The sequence below is a fragment of the Ranitomeya imitator genome, chromosome 2, assembly GCF_032444005.1.
Source record: "Ranitomeya imitator isolate aRanImi1 chromosome 2, aRanImi1.pri, whole genome shotgun sequence".
Classification (NCBI taxonomy): Eukaryota; Metazoa; Chordata; class Amphibia; order Anura; family Dendrobatidae; genus Ranitomeya; species Ranitomeya imitator.
The window spans coordinates 538,618,948-538,640,516 of record NC_091283.1 but is presented as its reverse complement, the minus strand read 5'-3'; the positions used below and the strand labels follow the sequence as shown (position 1 = coordinate 538,640,516).

The 21,569-nt window shown below is 44.1% G+C and overlaps 1 protein-coding gene across 12 annotated transcripts in view; it reads right to left on the bottom strand.

Annotated features, from left to right (window-relative positions):
• Window positions 1-5,108: 5,108 nt before the first annotated feature.
• The window catches only part of NBR1 (NBR1 autophagy cargo receptor), a 105,375-nt gene continuing 88,914 nt past the window's right edge, over window positions 5,109-21,569 (bottom strand). For all 12 annotated transcript variants that reach the window (XM_069751888.1, XM_069751889.1, XM_069751896.1 and 9 more), the window contains 8 exons: window positions 21,426-21,536; window positions 21,061-21,219; window positions 19,225-19,377; window positions 18,682-19,027; window positions 18,214-18,305; window positions 17,629-17,704; window positions 17,089-17,194; window positions 5,109-7,715 (listed from right to left, as the gene is read on the bottom strand). In XM_069751888.1, coding sequence (XP_069607989.1) covers window positions 7,542-7,715; window positions 17,089-17,194; window positions 17,629-17,704; window positions 18,214-18,305; window positions 18,682-19,027; window positions 19,225-19,377; window positions 21,061-21,219; window positions 21,426-21,536 — 1,217 coding nt within the window. In that variant the 3' untranslated portion in view covers window positions 5,109-7,541. The remainder of the gene's footprint in view (window positions 7,716-17,088; window positions 17,195-17,628; window positions 17,705-18,213; window positions 18,306-18,681; window positions 19,028-19,224; window positions 19,378-21,060; window positions 21,220-21,425; window positions 21,537-21,569) is intronic.

The window sequence follows — 21,569 nt, the reverse complement described above, 5'->3', positions numbered from 1 at the left end:
TACAAAAACTTCCTACATCTAATTAAAGATGTAGGAGCATATATCTGCAACTCCAGTGAATCCTACAAACAGAGCAGGAATAAACTGAAACAAGCACACAACAGTGTGCCACAGATACAAAAACAAAACACTTATCTTTGCTGAAATTGGCAGCTAAGCAGGTGAGGCCAGGCAGAGAACCAATACTTCCAAAGAAACATTGACAACTGGCCAGGGCTAAAGGATCTAGCACACCTAAATATCCCAGTCAGAATTGTAATTATCCGATACACCTGGCCAGGACTGCGAGTCAGAGACAACTGCATTCCCACCAACAACCACTGGAGGGAACCCAAGAGCAGAATTCACAACAGGAGGCCACATTTTTTTCAGAAAAATAATCATTTAATAATTAAATGTACAGTAAACTGCACACACACTATACTAATTGTATTTCTCACCGACATCTATATATCTATTCTATGTGTAAATACTGTATGTAACCTATCTATTCTATCCTGTCAGCTCCTGCTGCAATTTTACTGTACGCGGTTGCTGAATCGCCGGCTTTTCATCTCTATATATCTATTTTAACCTGTCATACTGATTTTACTGTACACAGCTGCTAAATTGATGGCTTTTCTGAGGACATCTGTGGGGAAAAAAAAAAAATCGGACAGCACTTGCATGGTTCGAGTGCTGAGATTTTTTTCTCGCACCCATAGGCTTGCATCGTTGAGTCTCATCCGAAGTAAAAGGACAATTGCAGCATCCCACCATATTTTTCTCAGTCCGATTTCAGCTGATAAAAAAAATTGCATATGTGATGTAACCCATCGAATAACATTGGTCAGAGTGTAATCTGGCATCACCCCTTCCAACTCATGAACAAATGCCCTGTTTAGAGTTGAGCAAATTTTTCTAAATTCTGTTCCAATTATGATCGGTGGCGAATATTGTCATTGCAGTCAATGGGAGTAGAAATGACCGAATATGTTCGGAACTGATCATCAAACATAAATTTGGCACGAATAAGGCAAATTCAGATTCGGCGACAGATTCCTGTTGAAATATCTCTTAAATGTTGTGCTCTTGTCTTATTAATTCATTTGAAAACCAGGCTAAAGAAGGAGCCTCTGTGCTCTAAAAGCTTGTGAATATTATTTTTTTTCTGGTTAGCCAATAAAAGGGATCACTCCTAGAATACTTCTGTGATTTTTGGGCATAAAATTATTTATATCGATTTTTCTGGCTAATACTATACCAAAATATTATTAATTTATATAGCAACATTAATTCCATGGTGATGCACATGAGAAAAGGGGTTACGTACAGGGTTATAGATGACGTTTACAGTGAACAAATTTACAATTACAGACTGGTGCAGAGGGGAGAGGACCTTGTCCTTGCGGACTTACATTCTACGGGATAAAGGGGAGGAGACAGACGGTCGGGGGAGCGGCAGCTCTGGCAGTGGTGAGGCGGCAGCTCTGGCGGTTGGTGACGCAGCAGCTCTGGCGGTTGGTGACGCGGCAGAATGGTTATTGCAGGCTGTAGGCTTTCCTGAAGAGATGGGTTTTCAGGTTCGGTCTGAAGGAGCCGAGGGTGGTGGATAATCGGACGTGTTGAGGCGTGGAGTTCCAGAGGATGGGGGATATTCGGGAGAAATCTTGGAGGCGGTTGTGTGAGAAACTAATAAGTGTGGAGGAGAGTAGGAGGTCTTTGGAGGATCGAAGATTATGTTAGGGAAGATATTGGGAGATTAGTTCTGAGATATAGGGAGGGGACAGGTTGTGGATGGCTTTGTAGATCAGTGTTAGTAGTTTGAACTGGATTTGTTGGGGAATTGGGAGCCAGTCGAGAGATTTGCAGAGGAGAGAAGCAGGGTAGTGAGAAGGTGGATTAGCCAGGCAGCAGAGTTGAGGACAGACGGGAGCGGTGTAAGAGAGTTAGCGGGGAGGCCACATAGGAAGGTGTTGAAGTAATCGAGGCGAGAGATAATGAGGGCATGACACAAGAATTTTAGTAGTTTGTGGGCTGAGGAAGGGACGGATTCTGGCTATATTTTTGAGTTGGAGGCGACAGGAGGTGGAAGGAGTTTGGACGTGCGGCTTGAAGAACAGGGCAAAAATATAATTTTTTATTGTACATCATTGCAGTATAAATTGAAATTTCTCTACACACTTAGCTTTTCTATTAATGACAACTAATTTTTAATTGTATAATCTTTATTTCTGAAAACTGCTTTACATCTGTGTGGCATGGAGTCAACTAACATCTAACACCTACGATATACTGATATATGCTGATATACTCCATATGATGTGGACGTGTCCGAGACTGGCTGCTTTTTGGGTGGTAGTTTTGAGTCGTATGGAAGGTGCGTATGGATGTAAGGTGCCAAGGGTTCCTATAGTGTGCTTGTTGGGATGTGTGGATGAGATTGGAGTGGATAACAACCTAAAGATAGCTATTGCCAGATTGTTATACATGGCTAGGAAGGTAATAGCTCGAAATTGGATTAGGGAAGAACCGCCGTCAAGAGGAGAGTTCCTCCAGTATGTGAAGCAGGGCCTGACACTGGAAAAGGGGTTTTATAAAAAAAGAGGGAAAATCGAAATGTTCAATAAAATGTGGTCTCCGTGGATTGCTATGGGATAGGGGTATTATAAAGGGAGAGTTAATTAAGGTTCCTAATTAATGGTAATGTTAAATGTGGCTTATATTATTGGCCGAGGGATTAGATAGTATATTGGTCTAATGATGGTAGTGCTAACCAAGGTGAGCTGCTTTGTTGGGTGGGGTTGGGGGGTGGTGGGATTGAAGGGGAATGTTTGAAGGGGGGAAAAAAAGCTTTGTATTGAAAATAAGAATGTAACATGTCATTTATCTTGTTATTCTTAATAAAAATTTATTTGAATAAAAAAAAAAAAATGTGGAGCGTCTTTTAGTGTGTGACGGCTGCCAATCATAAAAATCCGCTAAAAAACCCGCTATAAAAGTAAATCAAACCCCCAATCATCACCCCCTTAGGGAAAAATAATAAAATTTAAAAAAAATTATTTATTTACATTTTTCCATTAGGGTTAGGGTTGGGGCTAAAGTTAGGGTTAGAGTTGGGGCTAGGATTACATTTACGGTTGGGATTAAGGGTGTGTTTGGGTTAGGGTTTCAGTTAGAATTGGGGGGTTTCTACTGTTTAGACACATCAGGGGGCTCTCCAAACGCGTCATGGCATCCGATCTCAATTCCAGCCAACTCTGCGTTGAAAAAGTAAAACAGTGCTCCTTCCCTTCCGAGCTCTCCCATGCGCCCAAACGGTGGTTTCCCCCCCACATATGGGGTATCAGCGTACTCGGGACAAATTGGACAACACCTTTTGGGGTCCAATTTCTCCTTTTACCCTTGTGAAAATACAAAACTGCGGGCTTAAATATAATTTGTGTGGGAAAAAAAATGATTTTTTATTTTCCCGCCTCTGCGTTATATACTGTAGTGAAACACTTGGGGGTTCAAAGTTCTCACAACACATCTAGATAAGTTCCTTGGGGGTCTAGTTTCCAATATGGGGTCATTTGTAGGGGGTCAACTTTCTAAAATGGTGTCACTTGTGGGGGGTTTCAATGTTTAGGCACATCAGGGGTTCTCCAAACGTGACATGGCGTCCCATCTCAATTCCATAGAGAGAAATTTTAGCGTGCACTCAGTCTGCTGGAGGCGAGGTGCTGGTGTAATGGACCAATAGGTCCTAAATGGTAAATATTCGTAATTCACCGCACACTCTGATTAAATGCTGTATAATTAATTCATGCAAAATAAAAGTGTGGATTTATTTATACAATTGGGAGCATAACAGAATAAAGCAGCTCATGCGATCTGAGCGGTCATCAACGTGCAAACCACCCCTGGGGGTAAAGGGGTTAAGCAATCTAAGGTTAGGTGCACTACGTGTCTGTGGAGATAGTCTGGGAGTTTTTCCCGATGTATATTGTAATGTTTCCATAAACTACCATTCACTGGCCGAAGGCATTCTGGGCTATATACCGATTGTATAGGAAAGGCCAGTCTGCACAAAAGCATTCAACCAAGCAAAGAAACAGATACCATGTGGTATATATCTCTTTTTTATGGGTCCCAATGGCGAATGGATAACCCAGCACTCATACTGACAGTGACCACTGTCAGGCACATATCTCTTATTCACAGTGTTTCCCCAAAAATAACACCTACTTCGAAAATAAACCCTTGAATGATTTTACGTGATTTTTTTTGAATATGCTTGAAATATAAGCCTTATACACAATCAAGCCCAGTGTTTGGGGAGGGGGAAGCAAACTGCTCAATTGTCTTGGGCTCTCACTCTCTTAGGGGCCCACAGCATTTCTAATCCAAGGTTAAAACTGCTTAAAGGCATTTGGTGACATCACGGTGATGTGACCATGATTTAACCAAATCTTTTAACATGTCTCTGAATTTCGAAGCAATACATTTTGTATGTTTTTTCTGACAAAGAAATGGTCAAAATAAAAAAAAAACAACAGTGCTTTCAGACCTCAAATAATGGAAATAACACAAGTTCAGAATAATTTAGAAACAACAATAATGTTTTAACTCAAGAAGAGTTCAGAATCAATATTTTGTGGAATAACCATGATTTTTAATCACAGCTTTCATGCGTCTTGGCATGCTTTCTATCAGTTTTTCACACTGCTTCTGGCACAAAAATGTAAGCAGTTCTTCTTTGTTTGATGGCTTGTGACTATCCATCATCCTCTTGATTACATTCCAGAGGTTTTCAATGGGGTTCAGGTCTGGAGATTGGGCCGCCCATGACAGGGTTTTGATGTGGTGGTTCTCTTAATTTTTGCCAGAGCTGTATATACCCAAGTAATTTGTTTTACAGGTTTAACAGCATACGTCCACTAGTATTTATTTATACACTAAAAAGATATTTGATCTCTATAAATACTCACTTTTAACTATTTTTCTTTAACATATATTGTTTTAAAATGTAATTTAGACCATATAGGTTTTGCAACCCACAAATGGACCAGAGTGAGCATGTTACGACTGTGTATCATTCATACATTGGACAAATATAAATCTTTATTATAAAGGAGCCAAACAGATTAAGGTCTTAATTTTAATAAATCATTGAGCATAACAAGATTCGTAGTTACATCACATTGTAAAGAGTTTTTAAAGTGCTTCTTCTAAATAAACTTACATCTAGTCTATACTCAGATCTTGGATTTCTTCATGCAAATCTTTAGAAAGTCAACATAAAAACAAAGAATTCTGGTCTTTACAATAAAGCAATATCAGATAACCCATCTATCTACTGCTAAAAAGAAGAGCAGTATAGTGCTGAGCAAAGATCCGTGTATGCAATGGGGTGGAAAGAATGGGTGAAATGTCCCCTTCTACAGAATATTGGCTTGCTATGAATCTGTGGTCAGCTCTCCAGCGGAAGTCCATGTCTTGACGCTCAGTGGTATCACTACTAATCCCTAGTGAGCTACATGCTATTGGTCCATTTGATTCCTGGTCAATTTTTCTTTGTTCAAACTAATCTACAAACCAGTCAAGGCAACAATACTGTAAAGCGTTTTGTACACGGCGTATCCTCAAAAGGAAATACAACGGAGGTTCACATTTAATGCCTGCATTGGTGCCTGTGACACCAGCTAATACCGCGGTACCATCCATATGGCGTTAGGCATTAGGTCAGGAGAGCAGATTTGGAGAGGGCTTATGTGATCTCACTGGACAGGTGCAATCCCATTTTGTGGTGTTGGTAACAGACCAAAATATTCCCAGGACCTTTGGGTCTTGGTCTAATGGTACCCTGTGGCACCTCTTCTTAAATTAGTAGGCACCTACAAAATATATAACAATTCCCTCATCTATACCGGCACAGACAGCTTGCTATATTCCGTTATGATAGTGCCCGGGGCACATCTGCCATTTTACTGAAACGTTCATAAGTGTTAGACTCACGTTCAATCTACATTTAGAAAGGGGATTACAGTACAAGATTAGGGAAACACCTGCTCTCTTTCAAACACAGCGCCACATCTGTCCCCAGGTTACGAGTGGTAGTGCAGCTCTACTCCAGTCACTTTAGTTATTAGAGATTCCATAAAAAAATGGAAAGGTATTATGTGGCATACTGTCTTTTAGATAACAATCATTGGTTTTAGGGAAGTGGCTATAGTGACAAGGGGCGAGGTTCACTGTTGCAATGACAAGTTTATACCTCTTTTTTTTTTTAACCATGACTCCTCAGAAGCAATGAGCCCTGGCATAGAACATGGAGCCTGTTGAGAACAATATGTCTGACGACCTGAGAAGTCCCCTTCATGCGTGTAATATAATTATAGAATTTGTAAACTCAGCAATTAAGATACGACAAAGTAAAGTAGCCAGAGCTAATTAGTAATTAAGTGAGCAAGTCTTTATACTGGAGAATAGAAAATGAATTAAGTGTTACGTGCTAATGGAAAAATTATCTGTGATTTTCTTCTAACCACCGGTCTGCATCAAGTACATGTAGATAGAAGGCTTGTTCACAGCAGTATAGATGATTCATGGGGTGTAGAAATGTAATTATTTAAAAAAGGGTTATCCAGGGGCATTAAAAAAAAATCCCCAAAATCACAGTCAGACACGATTTATCATTATGGTAAAAAGTTGTACATGGCAGTTTACTACGAAGATTCCCAATTATATGGCTGTGCTTGTAATTTACACCAGCTAAAATGTCTACTCCGAGCATGCCCCACTTCCCCTGCACCTCTTACTTCTCCCCATCCAGTCCATTGATTCCCACTGGTGGAATCCTCAGTCATGTGGAGCAGTGTCACAACGCAGCAAGGACCTGCAAAGCTTCCTGTGTCATGTGACGGAGGACCAGAACAGGGGATCGGACCATTTTTGGAAGCAGATATAAATAAGTATCTAAATTATCTGTAATAAAATCAATGATTAATATTTTTTTCACTCCAGATAAACTCTTTAAATGCCTTAAGGAAGAGCACACATTTGTGGTCTGTAGCTTTTTTTTTTGTTTACCAAAAACACTGTCAAGGCAGGCTTAAAAGGGCTATCCACTTTCAGGAAATACATTCAGCATGTACTCACCCTCGAGTACTGAACTCCGCAATCAACTAGATTGTTTACGTGAAATCAAAAGCCACCAAATCCTACTTATCATATCTCTTAATGTATTTATTATTAAAGTGTTGTAATCTTCATCAGTAAAGGATTGTGTTAATATAGATGGGGGTTATGTTTCTATGAAATGGTTCCTATGCCAGTACTGGCCTGAGTCTGTAGACAATCCATAGTCTGTAGGATCCAGACTATAGCAATCTATTTTTTTGTCTTGCACCACCCAGTAATAATAATGTAAAGAAATGAATACGATGTAGGAACAAAATAAAGCAGGGCAACATTGACACACACAAAAAGACTACAAACCAGACGTGAAGCTACGTGGCCATCAGGCTGTGCCGTGCAAATGCTCTGACAATTTAATATGAAACTGCTGTTCCTCCACCTCAGTACCGGGCAGAATACCAGTCATTGTCATTGATCTGTATCAGTTCTGTTACTACATCCATGAGGTTGTAGTTGTGTTTGCGCAGGAGTCGCTGGTTGAGCTGACGGTCACAGAATCCCATCTCTAGGAGAACAGCCATCATGGCTCCAGCTTGTTCTTCAGAGCACTGGGGCTGTGGGTAAGAGATTGTTTACTGCATGATCAGATGAACCATCCTTTTCTTACAGATCTACACATTTAAATAACTATTCAACTGCCATTAAAAACCGAATGATCATTTGCCTCTTAAGCCTTTTACAGTTTAACCACTTGCTTAATATTGTGTAGGTCCTAATGTAAAAAAGATCGGTCAAATTTTCATCTTGAATTCTCTCATGACCCCCATACTATTTCTGAACAAGGTGTGTAGTGTAGCAGGGGCATTATTCTGCAGAAAGAGGGCACTGCTATTAGGCAAACAAGGGTGCCCTCATGGTCTGTATCAATGTTCAAGTTGGTGGTATATGATATCTCAATGTAACATCTACCCCAATATCAGGACCCAAGACTTCGTACAGTAGTAGAACATCGCCTGGAGCCTCACGGTGTCTCAGTGGTCTAGAGGATGTTTGTGCCATCTCTTCCCCAAGTAAGCGATGTAGAATGAATGTGATTAATCACACCAGACTACCTTCTGTGCATTCTAACATCTTTCTATCACACCGAGCATTAACTGATCAGCAATATGTGCTCCAGCAGCTCTACTTTGGGATGGACCAGGACTAGCTACCCACATCCATCATTGAGCCTTGGACACCTATTACTGTCTTGTTGCTAAACCAACTGTCCTTCCTTAAGCCACGTTTGGAAGGTACTAAGCGCTTTTACTGGGAACCAGCTGGAAAACCAACCAGCTTGAACATACACCATGTTCCAAATTCTTATGCAAATTGGATTTAAGTGTCAAAGATTTAATGGTTTTGTTTTTCAAATAAACTCGTGGATAGTGTTGTGTCTCAGGGCTCAATGGATCACTGAAATCAATCTTAAACACGTGTGATAATTAGTTTTCCAGGTGATTCTAATTAAAGGAAAACTACTTAAAAATGATGTTCCATATTATTAAGCAGGCCACAGGTTTCAAGCAATATGGGAAATAAAAAGTATCTCACTGCTGCTGAAAAGCGTTAAATAGTGCAATGACTTGGACAAGGTATGAAAACATTAGATATTTCATGAAAACATAAGAGTAATCATCATACTGTGAATAGATTTGTGACTGAAACAGAGGACAGCCAGAGTTCATGCACATAAAGGCATAATGATGAAGGTTTCTGCCAGACAAATTCACTGGAATAAGAGAGCAGCTGCCAAAATACCATTACAAAGCAGCAAACAGTTATTTGAAGCTGCTGGTGCCTCTGGAGTCCCTCGAACCTCAAGGTGTAGGATCCTTCAAAGGCTTGCTGTGGTGAATAAACCTACTATTCGGCCACCCCTAAACAGTGTTCACAAGCAGAAACGGTTGCAGTGGGCCAAGACATACATGATGACTAATTTCCAAACAGTTGTTTACTGATGAGTGTCGAGCAACCCTGGATGATCCAGATGGATGGAGTAGTGGATGGCTACCATGTGCCAACAAGGCTGCAACGTCAGCAAGGAGGTGGAGGAGTCATGTTTTGGGCCGGAATTATAGGGAAACAGCTGGTAGATCCCTTTAAGATTCCTGAAGGTGTGAAAATGACCTCTGCAAAGCATAAGGAGATTTTTGTGTACTCACCGTAAAATCTTTTTCTCCGAGCCAATCATTGGGGGACATAGGACCATGGGTGTTATGCTGCTGCCACTAGGAGGACACTAAGTTAACACATAAAGAATAACTCCTCCCCTGCAGTATACACCCTCCTGCTGGCTCTCAGTGAACCAGTTCGGTAACAAAGCAGTAGGAGCTTAACATTTAACAAGAATGAACTATGTCAAAACCAAGACAACACAGAAAAAAAACAAAAAAAAAAACAAAGCCCAGAGGCTAACAGGGTGGGTGCTGTGTCCCCCAATGATTGGCTCGGAGAAAAAAATCTCCTTTTCTCCTACGCCTCATTGGGGGACAAAGAACCATGGGACGTCCTAAAGCAGTCCCTGAGTGGGTAACGATCCACTGCAAATGCTACTTGTACCCACAAGTTACAGATGCGGCACTGCCGCCTGCAAAATTTGCCTGCCGACGGTCGCATCTGCCGAGGCCTGAGAATGAATATGGTAATGTTTTGTAAAGGTACGCAGGCTGGACCAAGTCGCAGCTCTGCAGACTTGTGCTGCCGATGCCAGGTGCCGAAAGGCCCAAGACGCACCTACCAACTGAGTGGAGTGAGCCTTAAAGGGAACCTGTCACCCCCCCCCAAACTAAAAGAGCCACCTTGTGCAGCAGTAATGCTGCATTCTGACAAGGTGGCTCTTTTAGTTATTGGTGCTGTAACTGCAGAAATAATCCGTTTTGTAATTTGTCCTAAACACCTTTCTTCAGTCCTGGAGGCAGGCCTTTCCCCCCCTGCTGCAGACGCCACACAGCCGTCACTCAAGTCTTCTTGGCGCCGGCTCCTCAGCGCTGTTTTGAAATCAGCCGGCACCTGCGCTCTTTTGTCATGACTTGGGCAGGCGCAGTGAGCGCTGTCCGTCCTCTGTCCTCATATGCAGTCTAGCTGACTGCGCCTGTGCGGCCGCCCTGCCTGTGAATCCCAGCCCCGCAGTGTCTTCTGATTTATTCACACTGCGGGGCTGGGATAGGACAGAGCCGCTAGTTCTGAAACTTGTTGGATGGACGTCACCGCAACCAGGAAGGCAACCTTCCAGGACAGAAAAGACAGGGGAACGTCCTGCAGGGGTTCAAAAGGAGCCTCCTGCAAGACACCGAGGACCAGATTAAGGTACCATGGTTCCAACGGCATCTTATAAGGCGGGACCACATGGGAAACCCCCTGAATGAACGTCTTCACCTGTAATGTGTTGGCAATTTTCCATTGGAACAGGACTGACAGGGCCGAAATCTGCCCTTTGAGGGAACTAAGGGCGAGCCCTAAACCCAAACCTGACTGAAGGAATTCGAGGACGGATTGGATGGAAAAATCGAGAGGAGAGCGTCCTCAGTCTTTGCACCATGAGAAAAAAGTCTTCCAAGTGCGATGGTAAATACGCATAGATGTAGGCTTCCTAGAGCTGATCATGGTAGAAATGATCCTTTTAGAGAAACCTGCCTGAGTTAGCACCCAGGCCTCAACGGCCATGCCGTCACACACAGGGCCTCGGAGTTCTGGTGGTAGATGAGGCCCTGGGACAACAGATCCATGTGATTCGGTAGACGCCAGGGGACATCGGCGACTAGTTGAACTAGTTCGGCGTACCAGGCCCTGCGCGGCCAATTTGGCGCAATCAAGATTACTGGTACCCCCTCTGCTCTGATCTTCTTGATGACTCTCGGTAGTAATGTACGGAAGCCGGAATTGGTGCCACGGAAGTATTAGTGCATCTGCCCCGATTGCTGTTGGGTCATGGGAACGAGCTATGAAGTCCGGATCCTTGGAATTTAGCTGTGAGGCCATCAGATCCACGTCCGGGACTCCCCAGCGACAGCAGATCTGGTGGAAGATATCCGGATGGAGAGACCACTCCCCGGAGTCGAGACCCTGACGGCTTAGGAAGTCTGCTTCCCAATTTTCCGCTCTGGGGATGTGAACCGCTGAGATCAGTGATCGGTTTTCCTGTTGTGAATTCCGCTCTTGGGCTCCCTCCGGTGGTTGTAAGTGGCACTTTTGTGAGTTCTGCTCTTGGGCTCCCTCTTGTGGTTTCTAGTGGTATGGCTGCTCCTTGGAGTTAGCTGTCTTCAGCTGCTTGCACTGATCGTCTTTTCTGCTCGGCTATTTATGCCTGGCTCTGTCCTTCAGCCAGTGCCACTTGTAAATGGTTCCTGGTTGGATTCACATCTCTTTGGAGTTCCCTGTTATCCTGACCGGTTCAGCAAAGCTAAGTTTTTGCTTGCTCTTTTCTGTTCACAGTTTGTGGACTTATCCGTTCTGTGCTTCTATGTTTGTCCAGCGTTATCAGTATGAATTAATTCTGTCTTGCTGGAAGCTCTGGGAAGCAGATTTACCCTCCACACCTTTAGTCAGTTGTGGAGATTTTTAGTAAACTCTGCGTGGATTTTTGTAGTGTTTTATACTGACCGCACAGTATTCCATCCTGTCCTATCTATTTAGTTAGACTGGCCTCCTGTGCTCATCCTGGTTTCATTCTGTGTATGTCTTTTCCCTCTCCACTCACAGTCATTATTTGTGGGGGGCTAATCTATCCTTTGGGGATTTTCTCTGAGGCAAGATAGTTTTCCTGCTTCTATCTTTAGGGGTAGTTAGCTCTTAGGCGGTGACGAGGTGCCTAGGGAGAGTTAGGAGCACCCCACAGCTACTTCTAGTGTTGTGTTGAGCTTAGGGACTGCGGTCAGTACAGTTACCACTTCCTTCAGAGCTCGTTCCATGTTGCTCGTAAACCACCGCATCATAACATTTTCCTCAGCCCAGCTGAGAATGTGGCTTACCTCGTTCATGGCTGCCTTGCTGCGTGTTCTCCCCTGCCGGTTGATGTATGCCACTGCTGTGGCATTGTTGGACTGAATCCTGATGAGACAGCCCGACAGGAAGGGGTGGAATTAAAGGAGTTCCAATCTGACTGCCCGAATTTCCAGGATGTTTATGGGCAGGCGGGCTTCCTGATGAGACCAGCGGCCGTGAGCAGTGTGATGGTGAAACACTGCCCCCCAGCCCAGAAGACTGGCATCTGTTGTCACCATTAGCCAGTGAACTGGGAGAAAAGATTTTCCTCGATTCAGGGAGGGTTCTAGAGTCCACCACCTGAGGGACTGCGTGACACGCTGGGGAAGGAGGAAGCGACGATCGAGGGAGAGCTGGTTCCTGTCCCACACACCCAGGAGAGCGTGTTGTAATGGCCGGAGGTGTAACTGAGCGAATGGGACCACCTCCATAGCTGCTACCATCCTGCCGAGGACTCTCATGCAGAAGCGTAGAGAGTGAGAGTTGGGTTGGGAGAGCTTCTGAGCTTCCCGCTGTAGGACTGAGATCTTTTCCGGGGGGAGAAGTACCAACGGACGAGTCCAGTATCATTCCTAAAAAGGAAATTCCCTGAGCTGGTACTGGGGAAGATTTTTGGAAGTTTATTTTCCAACCCAGGTGAGAAAAGGTATCGACTGTAATAGACACGGCCTCCTTGCAAGTGTGGAAAGAGGGGCCTTTGATAAGGATATCGTCTAGATAAGGTAGCAGCACCACACCTCAGGTAGGATGCCACGGCAGCAACCATGACCTTGGTGAATACCCCGGGAGCGGTGGTGAGTCCGAAGGGCACAGCAGCAAACTGGAAGTGATCTTTCTGAACTACGAAACGAAGGAACCTTTGGTGAGAAGGGAAGATTGGAATGTGGAGGTACGCGTCCTGGATGTCTATTGACGCCAGTAACTCGCCTTTTTCCATGGAGGCGATGACCGAGCGAAGCGATTCCATCCGGAACCGTCGCACCCTGACGAACCTATTCAGCAGTTTAAGGTCCAGTATGGGCCGTACTTTACCGTCCTTCCTTGGAACAATGAACAGGTTTGAATAAAAACCATGAAACCTTTCGCTTTGAGGGACTGGGATGATAACCCTGTCTTCCTTTAGGGCACTTATGGCCTGGAAGAACTTTGCTGTCTTCGCCCTGGGAGGAGAAGACCGAAAAAAGCGATTTGGAGGAAGAGAGGAGAATTCTATTTTGTATCCGGAGGACACTAGATCGCAGATCCATTCGTCGTGAACGACCGAGAGCCACGCGTCGCTGAAAGAAAGCAGGCGGCCGCCTACTTTGAGGGAGTCCTCCGGATACCGCAGGGAGTCATTGTGTGGGGGACCTGCCCTGTCTGGACCCTCTGACTCCTGACTGCCTAGGCCTGCCTCTCCAAGAATGGGAGGGTTTGTCAGAGGTCTGGGGACCTCTATCCCTTCGTTGTGCCCGGCCCGGTGCGGAAGTAGAGGACCAATTTGAGTTGAAGCGGAAGAAACGAGACCGAGCCTGTTGCTGTTGGTTCCGAAAGGGTCTCTGTTGTGGGAGAAATTTACTCTTCCCTCCAGTGGCGTCAGAGATTAGTTGGTCGAGCTTTCCGCCAAAAAGGCGGTCGCCCTGATACGAAAGAGAAGTCAATGACTTCTTGGAGGCCGAATCCGCACGCCAGTCCCCGAGTCACAGGGACCTCCGGATGGTGATGGCGTTTGCTGCTGCTTGTGAAGCACAGTTCGCAGCGTCCAGGGACGCGGAAACTACAAAGTCTTCGGCTCTGGCTATCTGAGTAGCGAGGTCTGGTATCTCGAGAGGGAGGTCGGTATCCAGTGTCGCTGCCGACAGGACCTCTGCCCAGTGGGTTATGGCTTTAGCCACCCACGTAGCCGCGAAGGATGGGAAGAGTGTGGCTGTTGAGGCTTCCAAGGCTGAACGCGCCATGTTATCGATCTGACGAGCGGTTGGGTTCTTAATAGAGGCCCCTTGTGAGGATGATAAGATGGACTTAGTAGCCAGGCGAGATACCGGAGGAGATTGAGCCCAATTCTTCCTTAGGTCCTGGGCAAAGGAATATTTTGATTCCATGGACTTCTGCCCTGTGAAACGTTTATCGGGACGGATCCTGTGGGATTCAACGATATCCTTAAACTCGGGATGAGTGGCGAACACTCTGTGGGACCACTTGGCTCTTTTTAAAGGAGACGGCGTTATCCGCGTTAGATGAAGGTTCCTCCTCCAGTATTAAAGCCTTATTTACTGACTCAATGAGAGAGTCGAGAGTCTCCTGATCGTGATGTAATTCCTGATCTAGGGACGTGTTAGAATCGTCCTCTGAAACAGGATCTCTGCTAGCCCTGATGGAAGGGGAGCGAGAAGTGGAGCTCTCAGATCCCGAAACCCGGTGACAGTCTGTGGATATGGCATAAGCCCCTTTCCTGCAAGAGCGAGAGCTGGTACGCCCCCTAGAGTACGAGGGGTTCTGAGGATCAGGAGCGTCGTGTGTCAGAGTGCCCTAGTTGGAAGAGGGGTCTCGGAACGATTCCAACGCTTTTGTCAGGGATGCCATAGACCGGGTAAGGGAGGCTGCCCACTCAGGGGGACTGGGCTCACTAGGTTCGGTATCAGTAATAGGAGGTTCCTGAACAGGCATCTGTTCACAGGCTGTGCACAGTGCAGTATTGTGACCCCGGGGTAATGAGACCTTACAAGAGGTACATGCAGCAAAAAATACTGTGTGGGTCTTCCCAGACTTTTTGTGAGGCCTTGGTTGAGACATAGTGGCCTTGAGGAGAGCGCTTACTGGCAGGGGAAGGGTTAAGCTATGTGTGTGCAGCTTACCCAAATCCTGTGTCTTGAGTCCCCAGGGGAGGTCCGCAATATCTATGTCCTGTGGGCTGATACGAGGGCTGATGAGGGCTGGAGCAGCGCTGCAGTACCAGCACTGTGGGAGTCCCAAGATGGCCGCCGAGATCTTGTGAGAGCGCTTCTCACAGAACGAGAAGCGCTGGAAAGTGTGGGCGGCGGAGAATGCCGGTGGGCGTGGCTACAACTCCGGCCTGTGTGAATGGAAAAGCCGCAGAGTAAATTTTAAACAGCCTGCAGTTGCAGCCTGTGGCGTCGTGACCGCTAGAGGTGCCATCACTCAGCCACGCACATTTTAATAAAAAATGCCCTGCGGACACCCACAGACCTGGGCTTAATGCCCTGTGAGTAACCTTCCGTACCCCAGGGACCAGGATCCCTCCGCAGCGCCTCGGCCCCCACAGTGTACTTACAGTAGGTGCGGTGGGCTGGTGCTCAATCCACCGTCGCCATGGACAGGGATGGGGTGGAGAGCTTCTGCCACCTTGCGTCATCCGCTGTATCAGTGGTGATGTAGTGGAGGGCTGCAGGGACACCATCATAAAAGTCTGGCTATGCACCTGGCTCCAGGAGAGGTAGATGGAGGGCTACTCCATGTGGTCGCCTGCTATGGTGGGGGGAGATTGGAACGTGAAGGAACAGTCGCCCGTAAGGTGAGCTCAGGGCTGGCATCCAACGGTCGCAGGAAAGGATACGGGAGGGACTCTCCACGGTACTTGCCTGTTGATGATTCGGGGGAGATCGGAACCTAGAAAGGATCCGTTGCTCCCATTCACTCCGGTAATGGAAAAAAATAGAACAAAAAATAAAAAATAGAAAATAAAAACGGTGGGGTCTGAAAGCAGACCCAAGTGCCTCCTCCAGACACTAAGCAAGAACTGGTTCACTGAGAGCCAGCAGGAGGGTGTATACTGCAGGGGAGGAGCTATTCTTATGTGTTAACTTAGTGTCCTCCTAGTGGCAGCAGCATAACACCCATGGTCCTGTGTCCCCCAATGAGGCGTAGGAGAAATAGAGTTTTTAACTGACAACTTTCTTCCACGGTCTTAAAATCAGAAACGTGCTTTCAGGAGTAAAATCATCTTCATGCATGACAATGCACCATCTCATGCTGCAAAGAATACCTCTGAGTCATTGGCTGCTATGGGCATAAAAGGAGATAAACTCATGGTGTGGCCACCATCTTCCCCTGACCTCAACCCTATAGAGAACCTTTGGAGTATCACCAAGCAAAAGATCTATGAGGGTGGGAGGCAGATCACATCAAAACAGCAGCTCTGGGAGGCTATTCTTCATGCAAAGAAATACAAGCAGAAACTCCCCAAAAACCCACATGTTCAATGGATGCAAGAATTGTGAAGGTGATATCAAATAAGGGTTCCTATGTTAGCATGCAACTTGGCCTGTTAGGATGTTTTGGAGTTAAACAGATTTTTTAGTTCAGTGAATGTGACCTCTAATGCTGCAAATTCCACAAATGAGCATTTTCCGTTCTTTAAAACATATCAAAATCAAATGTTTACAAAATTCTACTGTGCCGAATAATTTGGAACAGTGCATTTTGAGTTTTTATTCATTTTGGAGATTATACTGTTACCATTGGGAGGTTTCTTCAATAAAATTCGATGTATACTCTAACGGGTGATGACTTTTATTAGACTGACCGTCATTTGCACCAACCATTTAGGAAAATCCAAGAAAAATTTCATTTGCATAATAATTTGGAACATGGTGTACTCTGACCCACAAAGCCGTAACAATATGGGCCCTGTAAGAACGCTCCGCTCCTTATGCTTGCCCATTTTATTGCTTCTAACTGCTTGCACTTGAGAGAAAACACGCCAGTGTGCTACAATACTGCCCATGTATGACCACCACCTCTTCTACTTACTGCAGTCATTTTATTTTACAGGCTGATGCAGTTTAAAATGGTGGACGGAACACATGGCCGCACTTCCCGCTATCAAGATGTACTTTTTTATCTTTGTTTCCAATTTTTCTATATGACTTTTTTTGTGGAATGTGGTGAATGTGACTTTTTTTATGTGAATGCGCATTGTAGTTACTTACACTGAAATACCAAGTGAATGGAAACAATCATACGCACCATCATGGTTTCTTGTTGGCCAACAAATAAAGCCTTATAAGCCGATGCAGCCACAGATAGCGCCCCCTTCACCAGACCTCCAGCAATACTGCTCCTAGTGTGCTGCCTATGGAGGCAAACAATTCAGTCCCATTACATGTATAGCATATACAAGATCAGGTGCAGTTCATAAAGCGACAGCTCAGAACACCAAGCAAAATCTAGTATTACTTATCTGTGCTGTAACGTGGCTTTTGACAAACCACAGCTCATGTATCATGTAAGCCATATTTGATTTATAAGGAATAAATAGGAAACATGAACACAAAATTAGCAAGTTTTGCCTTTATTACCATCTGCTGTCACTGGCTATATAGGAACTAGTGCGAATTCACGCCTTTGTACACAAACATGACTACTCTATAATGCAATCTGTGTGGCTCTCAGAGAAAGCCGGGAGTCCGACTCCTGGGTCCATATAGAATGACTGACTGCTTTTTCTGTATGGGAGGTTGGGGCAGTATTCATATATATTAGTAGCCTCGTGACCTGTGTGATTACCTGCTGTGGTCAAAAACTGATCTGGGTGAAGAAGGAGCTTCTGAATGTTGAGGACTTGGTGCAATCTCGAAAGGAGCTAATAGAAAAAAAAAATAAGTAAAATTGATTCAAAAGAAGGTATTACTCTGCTTCAAGTTCTCTACAGAAAACATAACCGTAAAATTTAAGGTCCTAGGCATGGACAGGAAAGAAACGCAAAGCGTTTAGTTTTAGATTGTGAATGGTTTTCTTTAGGAGAGCGAGAGAGAGAGGGAGAGAGAGAGAAAGATAGAGAAAGAAAGAGAAAGAAAGAAAGGAGAGGTCAGACACATGAACACAAACTATATATTCATTAAGAAAAAATGGTGCAACGATGACTATAAATGCAGCAAATACAAAAAAATTGGGTAGAAGAGGTGTGAGAATCTTATGAGTTCTGCATGCTAGAGCATAACATTTTTTTTCCTTTTATTAACATAATAAACCACACTCCAAAACTGAAGACATTGATGCAGAGCAAGCACAAAACTGCTGCGGCACGCTGCCCCCAAGAGCCCGGTCACCCAATCATTCATGTATGGGAGCTGAACCTCTGTCAGCTTATACCTGTGGTAATTTGCCCGGCGTCTGATGCTCCAGTTCCTGAGGGTGTCATCTCTCCTGCGAGTGCTGGGATAACATGAGCTTCTGGTTGAGACCTTGAAATAAATAAGAGTGATATCTATTAAAAAGTCCAAATATCAGCATCATTCGTTCCCAAAGAGCTGCTGCTATGCTGTGTTCTACCACTTCATGACCTTCTCCTCAAATACTTTCAGCTAAAAATGACAGACAATTCATTTTGCCCCTTTATGTTGCAATAATGTTATATTCTTCTAAATATATACCCTCTCATGCCTTTACATCTCCTCCCCAAGAAATCCACATGTGCAATATGTTCATAGATCGAGCCATAACCCTATTGTTCAAATATGGACCTGAATAAATGTACATAAAATTATCATCAAATGACACCAACACAAAAAAAAAGGTAATTACAATGAAGACAGGTGGGAATCTGGAATAGAACCATACCTCAACTGGGGAGATGGTGTGACCACCACAGGGGTGAGAGGTACAGCTTCAAGAGTCTGGGAGGTGGTGAGAATATCATTAATGCTGTGAGTGTGGACTGGGCAGCCCCCTTCATAGGTCTCATCATTCACTCTGGTGTCTTTCTCTTTGTCCCCCTGTGACTCGGAAAGGGCTGAGCTGTACATCGACTCCCCAATAGGGCGACTGATATCAAAGCATTCAGGCAGAATGATGATGTAGTCTTCAGAAGAATCAGAGGATGCCTGGCTTTCAACGTCATCTTGATGTTCAGCTGGTATTTGTGACTCCCCATCGGCAAAATCTACTGGCAGAGCTTCAGGAATGGCTGTAATATCATTCAATGAAAACACAAGATTTATCTTTATACTCCTCGTTTGATGGCATCATTAATTATTGCACATGCATTTTTCTGGGGACTTGCTGTGTGGTACTGCGTATACATGCATCACATATGACATCTTGCATTTATTTACTTTTTCTCCCTATTGACTTAAAAAATACAAATCACAAAATGCAGCTTACACGTATCAGAAGTCATCTCCATTATTGGAACATTTAACTCTGTTGTCCCTGATAGAAGTGGCCTGCTGACCACTGGAGAGCTGGTCTGAGACACGTCCTCATCAGACTTCACACTGTAGTTGAAACTTGATTGTGGAGAGGAGTGTATCGAACCTGTTACTCATGAGAGATAAAAGATCAGTACCAGTACATACCTGTATGAATGGACACAGCCATAAAAGGTGGACGGGTTGCAGCTCACATTTGCATAGATTTCTGCCCTCTTTTACCACCACTACAGGAAGTTTAAGCACTCTGTGCTAACTCATTATATAGAATCATTACATCCAATCCATTTTAAGTGTTTATTTCTGTTAATATTGAGGATTATGGCTTACAACCAATTAAAACCCAAAAGTCGTTATCTCAGTAAATTAGAATAATTAACAAAAATCACCTGCAAAGGCTTCCTAAGCTTTTATGATGGTTCCTTAGTCTGTTTCAGTAGGCTCCACAATCATGGGGAAGACTGCTGACTTGACAGATGTCCAGAAGTCATTGACACACTCCACAAGGAGGGCAAAACACAAAAGGTCTTTGCTAAAGAAGCTGGCAGTTCACAGAGGGCTGTATCCAAGCGTATTAATGGAAAGTTGAGTGGAAGGAAAAAGTGTTGTAGAAAAAGGTGCACAAGCAACTGGGATAACTGCAGCCGTGAAAGGATTGTTAAGAAAAGGCCATTCAATTCAATTTGGGGGAGATTTACAAGGAGTGGACACTACTGGAGTCATTGCTTCCAGAGCCATCACACAGAGACGTATCCAGGACATGGACTACAAGTGTCGCATTCCTTGTGTCAAGCCACTCATGATTAATAGACAACGCCAGAAGCGTCATATCTGGGCCAAGGAGAAAAAGAACTGGACTGTTGCTCAGTGGTCCAAGGTGTTGTTTTCAGATTAAAGTAAATTTTGGACGAAGAATGGAGTCACACAATCCAAGCTGCTTGGGGTCTAGTGTGAAGTTTCCAAAATCAGTGATGGTTTAGAGAGCCATGTCATCTGATGGTGTAGGTCCACTGTGTTTTATCAAGTCCAAAGTTAGCGCAGTCGTTTGCCAGGAAATTTTAGAGCACTTCAAGCTTCCCTCTGCCAACAAGCTTTTTGGAGATGGAAAGTTCATTCTCCAGCATGACTTGGCACCTTTCCACACTGCCAAAAGTACCAATACCTGGTTTAAAAACAACAGTATCACTGTGCTTGATTCGCTAGCAAACTCTCCTGACCTTAACCCCATAGAGAATCTATGGGGTATTGTCAAGAGGAAGATGAGAGACACCAGACCCAACAATGCAGACAACATGAAGGCTGCTATCAAAGCAACCTGGGCTTCCATAACACCTCAGCAGTGCCACAGGCTGATCGCCTCCATGCCACGGCGCACTGATGCAGTAATTGATGCAAAAGGAACCCAGACCAAGCATTGAGTGCATTTACTGAACATACATTTCAGTAGGCCAACATTTCAGATTTTAAAATCATTTTTCACGCTGGTGTTATAAATTATTCTAATTTACTGGAATAACGATTTTAGGGTTTCCATTGGCTGTAAGCCATAATCATCAACATTAACAGAAATAAACACTTGAAATAGATTACTCTGTTTGTAATGACTCTATATAATCTATGAATGTCACTTTTTGTATTGACGAACTTAAATAATTTAACTTTTTGATGATATTCTAATTTAGTGAGAAGCACTTGTATATAATGACACTAACGCCTAGAATTTTTCCTACAGCATGGACCAAATTTTGCACTAATCAATAAATAAATAGCAAGAAACCTTGTTACTCACTGTGGACCGAGTTCTTCTTCTGAGGTGGGTTGTAGTCTGGAGCAGCGTCTAAGGTCAGACTCCTCATAACAGTTTCACACACAAACTGAGTCCCACTAATATCCTCTTCCGTTTCCTCTTGGGCGGTTGGACCCTCCATATGCTCGTTGACCCTTTTTCCTGTTTTAACAAAATTGATTCCATTACAACTAATAACAAAGTGCCCTTTAGGAGCTGTAGTCCTACCCTTACCATTTACCTTTAGTCTAACATTCCAAACATTTAGATGAGATATGGTACTTCACACTAAGAACAAAACTAATGGACAGTAGAGAACTTTCCTAGTATTACACACATGATATAACCAATGTTCATTATAGACTCACCCGCCCTGGGCTTATATCCAACGCCTTCATTCTCTTCTTTAATTTGGCCAAGACTATTTTTTTCAATTAAGGGACCATCATGCGGCAGAGGAGACATGCATGGTGACATATCTAGAAAGAAAGATTGCAATTCTTGTTTATTTT